A 10,298-nucleotide genomic window follows, 5' to 3' on the forward strand; every position below is an offset into this window, starting at 1 on the left:
GCTAATATAAACATCTGTTGCAAATTTCAAGTGCTTACAATAATTATTTTTTGAGTTACAGTAAAATTAAGTTTTCGTTTTGTCAAAAATTGGTTTTGCGTAAAAATTCGCGTTTTTCCGTTATTTTTTTAAGGTTTTTCCTGCGGCTTTTGAAAAGTATTGGGAAATTTTCACTTTTGACCCCCCAAAGTACCAACTAGATTCACTTTCCTTTCAGAAAAGGTACAACTTTTGAAAATGGAAGCATTTTTATTGTTCCAAAAGTTGTTGTCGGCCCCAAAAAAAAAAAAAAAAAAAAAAAAAAAAAAAAAAACACACATCATTGTAAAATCAATACATTCATCACTTCGTTCAGAATCTAAAATGTATATTCATCAAAATCAAAATTATAAATAGAAAATTCCATTATTTGTTTGAAAATGCAGTAGTATTTAGTCAATGACTAGATATTGTATGTTATTTTATCAAGCAAAAAAATTTTGATTTATACTTTCTGAAAAACAATATTTAACAATTAATATGCAAAACAAAAATTAAGAAATTAAATAACTAGACACAGCTATAGTTGCTGTTTAATGTTTTTATGCTTAATAATAACATTTAATTAATGGAGTTCAATTTTGTGAAATGAATGAAATTTCATTCATTTCATGAAACTGATAGAAACGTGAAATGGATGTGAGTATATAACGTATATATTATAAAATATATGCACAGTGTTAGGTCAGATAATATTACGACAATATTACGAATTAATCATTTTAATAATTTATTTGTTTTATGAACTACGGTGACAGATAATTACTTTAATATGAAAAACAATGTCAATCATAAAAACATAATTATTGACTATTGTATTTATGTGCATGACTTCATTTAAGAAACAAATATTCTTCGCATATTAGCCACTGTTTATCTCGCCTGTATTTAGTACGTTAAAATATACCTATACGACTGTTGTAATTTAATTAATTTTAGAACATTTTTACAACTTTACCAATTTAAATAAAACAGTTGTTCATTAAATAAAATGTTAAATGTTAAAATGTAACAGTACTATATACATATGGCGTGAAGGTTTTCGGCTACGGTACCTAACTATACCGGTACATCTGAAAATACTGTACGCGTACTCCCTTTTAAATATACCTAGTGTTCCAGACCCTATTTTCATAGACCAGAGGTCCTATATGATTTTGATAACATCTTTGTTATCATGGAAATAATGTTGTTTTCATAAAATGTAAATAGATAAATAGTAATAACTAGTAGTTCACAATGTAAAACACTATTTCTATGGAATGATGGCAGAGGCCGATAATATGTACATTTGTTAACTTTTGAATTATCATTTAAATAGTTTAGAAATCGTACATTTTAAGTGGTGGCAAAATATGATATGTCACTATTATGTGTGTGACTCCATTTATGTGCAAACACCAAAACTGATATGTCATTATTTGAAAATATATGAAGCGGCAAAATGAAGTTCAGAAAATGTACATATCAGCTTCTGCCATCATACCACAGATTTGACATATTAGATAGGCCAAAGTCACTTAATATAAATCATAGTTCACAATGTGAAATACTTTAATTATATGAACACATTATTTGATACATTAGCTAGGTCGAAATTAGTTAATATTTCTAAGTGGCTTTTAATAAAAAATTCATATATAATATAGTATATTAACTATTATAACAATAGATTCAAATTGTTATATATATATTATATTTATATTACATATTGTTGTTTTTGCAAAACATTTGCGTCTTTATTGTGATATAAACATAGGCACCTATTTCTAGTAAGTTCTGAGAAACCAAGAGTACGTAACATGTATTATAGATTGTAAATAAAATTATTTAAAAAAAGAACGTATGCTGAGCCCAGGGCTTGTAAACGTTATGCATGGCAAAAAATGATTGCAATTTTTAATCTAATTAAAATGAAAAATATAAAAACAAATCATAATAAAATATAAATAAAATAAATAGAACTAATTAATTAAATTTAATTAACAAAATATATAGAATAAGACACAATTTAATGCAAAACCAAATAATTAAACTTATTTTATATCTCTGTATTATAAAAATAAAATATATTTTTGCCATTTTATAAATTGGTTGCATGGAAATATTTTTTCATGCGATTTATATTTATCTTACCGAAAAATCTAAGCATGATATCCCGAATCCTGGTAATTACGGCATTACCAATTAAATATTATCAGTATTTTAGATTCTGAGTGGAACGATGAATGTATTGATTTTACAATGATGTGTGTTTTTTTTTTAATTTTTAATTTTTTTTTGTGTCTGTCATCACCTTTTAGGACAATAAAAGTGCTTGGATTTTCTTCAACAGTATCTTTTCTGATAGGAAAGTGAATCTAGTTGGTACTTTGGGGGGTCAAAAGTAAAAAAGTTTCCAGTAATTTTCAAAAGCGACGTGCAAAACAAAAGAAAAATTAAGGAAAAACGGGAATTGTTGCGCAAAATCTGTCTTCGAGAAAATCGATTTTGGTTTTTAGTGCAACTCTAAAACAAATGACCGTAGGTACATACAATTTTGACTGAGTGTTTACATTAACATTTTCTATACACCATAACATTTTCCAAATATTTTGACTTATTTTGAGCTGTTTACGGACATTTGTAGTTTCCATTTTTTTTATTTTTTTTTTTTCTATAAATATCAATAAAATTTTATTTGTTTGTTAAAAAAGCTTGAAAATTTAATAGAAGGTTCTTATTATATTGTGTCAAAGGCGGATGAAAAAAATTAAAAATCCATAGTCACAATTTTTTTTTATAAGCATCTAAATTCAAATATTGACAAAATACATAAAATTGACGAAAATTTGCAAATTATTTTGAATTAGAAATTCATGAAAAATTTTCTTTTTAAATCTAAGATTTTAAAATGTAATTCAAGATTTCTCATAAGTTCGTCTACCTTTTTCAAAAAATAAATGTCTACAAGCAAGTCTAATTAAATTTTTATGAGTGTTTGAAATTCATATTTTTACAACATTTGATATTCACTCGATTTCTCATGCTACGATTTTCTTATTTTGTTGTAATTAAAAAACGAATGACTGTAGATACTTGAAAAAAGAGTCAAATTATTTTCAAAATGTTATCATTACTTGAAAATTTATTAGTCTTTTCTATAAATGATAAAATTTTGAAAATAATTTGACTCTTTTTAAGCTGTTTACGGACATTATCAGTTTTAAATTTTTTTAGTTTTTTTTCTATAAATATCAATTAAGTTTTATCTGTTGGGTAAAGAAGTGTAAAAATTTAATACAAAGCTCCTGATATATTGTTAAAATAGTAGTTGAAAAATAATAAAAATACATAGGCACAATTTTTTTTTTATAAGCATTTAAAAGTCGAATTTTGACAAAATTTATCAAATTTAAAATTTTATAATTATTTTGTAGTTGAAAATTTATAAAATGTTCAACTTTTATATCTAAGGATTGAAAATTTAAAACAAGATTCCACATAAGTAGTTAGTTCTGTTACCAAAAAATCTAAAAAATACACAAGCACAGTTTATTTTTATAGTCATTTTAAGTTCAAAGTGGACGAAATTATATATTAAAAAACCTAGAATAACTATTTTTGTTATTTTTTTGTTATAGTATAATATTATTCGTGGGTACTTGAAACTTCTAAAGTATTCTAACGCGTTATAAGTATCTAATGGATATTGTGATATGATTAATTTGGAATTTATTATAGATACCTATTATTGGTCAATTTTTTTTTTAATACCATAGATAAGTATATAATATATCTATTATGACTTATACCTAGACTGACATACCGTCTCAGCTCAGAATCGTTTTTCTTATATACAGTGATATTTTATCATTGAATTCAAATTTAATACTATCCATTATACAGTGACCCACTTGTAACCTACTGTACAGCAGAGCGATATCCACTTACCCACTTTTTTTTTTAATGTAAATATAAATTTAACTTCGTGGCACCACATCATATGACGCTAAAACTTGTGTACCTTATTTCCACAAATAGATCACATAGTATACTAATGGACTAACCTAAACGACGTAAGATATCATAGATGTACAGAGAAATGTCGATAAAATATTACTATCGAATAGTGGCGAGTACTGACGATCGATTATGCCACTGACTTATATTTTCTGTATGAAAATAGTCATCTGATCCTAGTTCCTACACGGCAACTCTATACTTATTTCATATTGTTAGTAATAATTGACGTATATAAAATAACAATAGGAAAATCCAATATCAACCAGTGGTTGTACCGGACCTAATTAGTGCGTATTTTTGTCGATTGGCCCGAATTAAGCTATAAATATAATTCCAAATCTGGGACTGAACTCTCAGAATAAAAGATGCTCACGTGTGTTATGTGTTTTTCGCGTATTAAGGGAAATCATTATAGGGACATAGGATTCAGAAAATCATTTGTGTAATCGTGTAGCCTACTCGTACATCGGTTATACCTACGTGTTGTATATCGTCTATGGGTCGACTGGATTTATAACAAAAAAAAAAATAATAATAATAATATAATTATTCGTCCCGAAACTGGACTGACAAACGGAAACATGTAATATTCAATATTGTTTTATTATCTATCGTAATGAATGATTGCGAATTTATTTCTGCTCCATATTATACTTAATGGTTATTAATACTATTAAATTATTTAATACCGTCAAGTGCACAGTCGACCACCCCTTAAATATCGATTGCGCCACATACTCTGGGCTGCATGTTGTGTAGTCTATACAGCCGACAGCACGGTTGTAAATAATTCTAAAAACAACCGTCGTCGACCCAGTCGTTGCCAACATCATATCGGCCACTGGTCACGACCGACGAAACGGTATTATTAATATGCCGGTGGTATACATTTATAATAATTAATATTATAGCCGAGATGGATTGTATTAATATGATCTAGTATTCTTGGGTGGATATAAATCCACCTTAATTACAGCCCTATGGCCAATTGCCCATAATATCATTATTAATGAGTCGGCCAAACTACAATGATTAATGATAGATAATTATGAAATTTTTTTCGTATATTATTATATCTATGCGCGGCTGTTGCTGTTATCATTTATCGTCCGTGCGGACCAATGACTCGGCGGCGGCAGCGTGTATGTGTCATACGCTCTTATTTTTGTTATCATTTTCGTCGCCTTGTCGGAACGCCCGCCACACCTCACGTCCGTACATCGGACGAAAATGTTCGATAATTATTGACTAATGTTGTTCGATTTATCTTTTGGCGCCGTCATCGGAACAATTTAATCGCGGCGTTCGTGCAGGTGTCAAATAAAATCACCGGTAGTAGCTGCAGTTACGGCCGATTGCCTAGCTGGTCGGCGTCATCTCCAGACCGGACACGAGCACGCACGCACGCACGCACGCACCACTTCGATCAAAAGAAGACAGTCCAGTTTGACCGGACTTGATAACTTCACGAATGAAATCCCGTCGTTGTTTTTTGTAAAATAAACGCTAAAGTGTGCGCATCAGTCTGTATACATCTCGTCGGCGGATTTTGTTCTCTTTTCAAAGGACTATAACGCTCTTACCGCCGCAATGGACAGTCGCGGCCGGAAAGTCATTGTCTGCGACAACGGGACAGGGGTGAGTGCTACTAACCCACATCGATAGTGATCCTTAATCGTGTGTACCACAATATCTACGGTTACGTTATTGTTACTTTTGACTGTATTGACCCAACGGCAGCCATATGCGGTCATACCTAAAATACAGTCTGGTTGATACTTGTACTGCCAGTTTTGACTAGGTATTCCATACTTTGTAGTACAGTACAGCTGCTGTAATTGAATCATCACAACTAACTCTGTTGATTATTACTAGAGATGTTCAGGGTAGAAAATCTAGTATTACACCGGGTACCAAGTACTGGCTGAGTAAAATACTTGCCGGGTATTGAGTATTGGCCGATTAGAAATGTAAATACAAAATGGGTAATATACTACTATCAAAGTACCAAGTATCAACTACCTATATAAACATTAGACACCAAACACGAGATTTATTTTTGTAATTCATAGAAGAAAAACATGGTTTGTTTATAAACAACTGGCTATTGTAAATCAGTTCAATTGTTCTAATATATATGTACTAAAATAAATTATAATTTATTACCCTAGAATTTTAGATTATTCCCGTTATATTAATTAGTATGCATATATTTATAAATATATTATCAGCGTTCGCCATTGGATATGAGTCGAGTAAAAATGTAGGTATTACGTCTGGCACCGAGTAAGAGCCGAGGCTTAAATATGAGTATCCCGCCATCGAGTAATTGCCCGGTACCCGGAATATCTCTAATTATTACACCCATATTAGTTGGTGTATTCAGATCTCGGATGTAAGTAGATTAGTTAAAACTTTTGTAACCTAGGTACTATTCAGTTTTTTTTACTACCTAGAGTATCCTTTATTGACTGTTTATGTATTACAATATATGTCTACATTTTATATTATTGTTAATTATCATTTCTCTGTTTTAGTTTGTGAAATGCGGCTATGCTGGCACTAATTTCCCCGCTCATATATTTCCATCAATGGTTGGTCGACCAATCATTCGAGCACACAACAAAATTGGTGATATTGAAGTTAAAGTAAGTTATTATAATTTTTTTTTTTTTTGGTATTTTTGAAGTTTTATTTACTAAAATCTTTAGTTAGGTTTTTAGGTAATGTCGGGTAATGTCAATTGTGTTATTATATTCTATGAAAATTGTTGATATTAATATTTTAATTCATTCAATTTTAGTATAAAATATGTTAAACTAATTAACTAATTTTTTTATATATTCTTTAACATAATATTCAGAATGTAGAATAATAATTAGAAATTCCTTTGCATAATATGGTACATTATTGGCCTGTTAGTTTTGGCATTGGCGTTAATTGAGATTGAGACAGTAATCAAGATAACAGAAAAGAACCCAAAGTATTATACACAGTTCTATATAAAAATAAATTATTTATAAATTTCATAAAATTAAAACTAGAAAAATGTTAACATTCCTATAAAATAGTATTTAGTTACATCAAATCATCAATAGGTTCAAATTTTACTTTTGTTAAAATGTGCTCAGAAGATAAATTCCAACAACCTAACTAAGTACATTTTATGATAAATTATCAATCTATAGTAGGATTTATGTCTAGAACCTGAAATTATGTTTGTACATAGTGTCTGCATGTGCATGTCTATGGGAATTTGAAATTTCAACAGTTCATATCACACTAAATTCAGATACTTACCAAATTTTATTTTGTATATTTGGAGGATTGTTGGATATTTTTCATAAATTAGTATTTAATGAGTTTTTAATAAATTAACAAATTAAATTTATGATGAATCAATAATTTAACTGGAAAAAAAAATTGTTGACATTGTTTCTCAAAGGAATTTTGTTGAAATATTGTTATGTATGCCATATTGTATAACCAAAAAAAGAACTTTGATGTGGATCATTGTTATTAAAACCATCAAAACTATTTAAATTTTACATTGACAAGTCTTAAATCTAAAATTGTTGACATTTAAAATATTTATGCATAACTTATGATTTTGGTTTTTATTTATTAAAAATGTTTTTTTTTTATAGATTTCTGATAGGTACATATTAATCCTTTGACGAGTAATGACGTATATTTTTGTCAAGATGTTGAGTTATGGTTATGGTGTTTATCGAATTTTAGTGATTGTAATTATTTTTCACAGATTTTGAATACATAATGAAATATGTGGTGCCATCTGACGTCTAATCTTTCTAAAAATATTAACTAGATTAGAACATAAATGTATATATTTATTACAATTATTATTTTCCGTATGTATAAGAAGTTACTAATACTGTCATATTAATGCACTCTGTGGGTGATAATAGTAAAATAATAATTCACTCGTCTAAGGGTTAAACTATGCCATATGTGATATATAAATTGACTATGCATAATGCATATATACATGAAAGTTTTAGATGTGTTATTTTAAATGATCTAAAATATTCACAGTGGATTTTTTTTTTTCATTATTTTGTTTGTAATTTTGAAAATTATAGAATATTCTATTTTTATATTTTAATTTATTAAATGTTTGCTTGAATTTTAATTATTTGAGTATTTCTTTGTTTCTGATAAAGAAATAAGTTGTTTAGTACTAATTATTGGTCTAAAAAATGTATTTTTTTTAAAATATTATTTTTACTAAGTATAGGTAATTATTAATTTAATGCATATAATTGCATATTCAACCACATTTATATACATATTTATCAATTTTTGAATGCATATAGTTCTCGATTCTAATTATGAGTTACAATTGGATCAAATTTTATTTTGTATATTGAGAAGATTATCTTAAATTCAATTCATTGATTAAGAGGCTGTCAGCGCACTATTTGTATTATCTCTCTGGCTCACACGCAACATAGACAAAATGCATTTACGCAAAATCATTTTTTCCATGTGTTTAAGTAATCTTAGGGCCAGTTGACAGTTGTATAGTCTGTGATTAAACTTCGATTACGCTTAATCAGCTGATAACAGATATTTAACCGGCCAAATTTGGCCCGGTTAAACTGTGATTAACTTTAATCACAGACTGTACAACTGGCCCTTAGAGTAATGTCACCCATGACAAAAAAGATAGAGAATAATACTTTTGAGGGAATGACATATCGATTTTTCTAAATATTGTCTCAAAACAATTTAAACATTATTTAAATGTACAACATTTATTTATTTATTTTGAAAGTCGAATACTAAGTCAAATAATAAGAAAATATAAAATTGATATGTCATTCCCTCAAAAATATTATTCTCTATCTATTTGTAATAGGTGACTTTACTCTAAGATGAACTATGATAACTGAAAAAATGATTTTGCGTAAATGCGTATTGTCTATGTTGCGCGTGGGTCAGAGAGAGAAAACGAATAGTGCGCTGACATCCTCTTAAGGAAGATAATATATTCTGTATACTGTTTGTTCTCTTTCTGAACCACGGATCACATAGCAAATTTTTGGTCAAATCTTATGTTGTTAGCTTGAATGATTAAGTGAATTGTTGACTTTTTATTATCAAACTTAAAGTTAAAAAAATTACCTGCGTTTGTATTTTAGGTTTTCTTATGATGTTTATATTTGTCTGGGTTAATGGAACATGAATTTGTTGGCTCACAAAAAATTAATGCATTATTTTTTGCTCAATTTTTTGTATAGGGTTGCCATTGGTTACAAAAAATAAAATAGTTATTGTAATTGGATATAATTTTAGACCTGTTTTTTATATTTGGTCAAAACCACAATTAAAGATATAAGATATAAGATTATATCTTTAACCATGGTCAAAACTACTCAAATGACTGATAAGAATATTTGTAGTTTACAATTAAGGGAATTTAAGACAAAGTAAATGCACTGACATTATTTAATTTGTCACTGAAACTCCATCCAAGATCAGCTAATAATTTATTAATAATTTAATAGTAATCTAATAAATTATTTTTATTTAGATTATTATGATTTGGTATTTGCCTACTGGCATTTTACTATGATATTTGAACCATTTGAAGTGTTTGGTGTGTTGGTCATGTTGTACTGCCAATATCAGCTTACGAAATATCTACAGCACACCTGCTATAGTGGGTTTCAAATCAAATGCGACTCGATCATAGCACGCTGGGTAATGGTTTCTACTCGAATCAATGGTTTGTAAATTAAGCTGGAAAATAAGAATATAATCATTTTAAATTTCCCACCTTATTCACGCGCTATTAATGAGTAACCCTGAAAAAAAAAATAGTCTCCCAGATCACTATGATTGAGTTGTATTTGATTTGAAACCCACTATAATCTATAAATTGATTGGATAATAATAATAATAATAATAATGCATTTTACATAATAATATCTAATATAAATATTATTTAAGGTGCATAATTTATACATTACACTGTTCATATGAATAAGTTTTACATAACCCGGTTAATATGTACACCAACTGTATTTAGGACGTACCCGTAACATGTACATGGGCGCTTATACAGGGTGATTCTTTTATCAAACAACACTCTTTATTTCAAAAAGTATACATTTTTTTGAAAATATTTTTTTACATACTTCCGAGTCGCTTATAAAACAACGTTTTTCTTAAAAAATTTTATTTTTAAATATTTTTTATTATTATAATTTTTTTAATTTTTTACTTTT

General features: G+C 28.2%; 1 protein-coding gene across 1 annotated transcript in view; it reads left to right on the forward strand.

Moving 5' to 3' along the window:
* Positions 1-5,210: 5,210 nt before the first annotated feature.
* The window catches only part of LOC100166242 (actin-related protein 2), a 9,848-nt gene continuing 4,760 nt past the window's right edge, over positions 5,211-10,298 (forward strand). Inside the window, exons 1-2 of the mRNA XM_001950499.4 lie at positions 5,211-5,682; positions 6,582-6,692. Coding sequence (XP_001950534.1) covers positions 5,635-5,682; positions 6,582-6,692 — 159 coding nt within the window. The 5' untranslated portion in view covers positions 5,211-5,634. The remainder of the gene's footprint in view (positions 5,683-6,581; positions 6,693-10,298) is intronic.

Source organism: Acyrthosiphon pisum, chromosome X (assembly GCF_005508785.2).
Source record: "Acyrthosiphon pisum isolate AL4f chromosome X, pea_aphid_22Mar2018_4r6ur, whole genome shotgun sequence".
NCBI lineage: Eukaryota > Metazoa > Arthropoda > Insecta > Hemiptera > Aphididae > Acyrthosiphon > Acyrthosiphon pisum.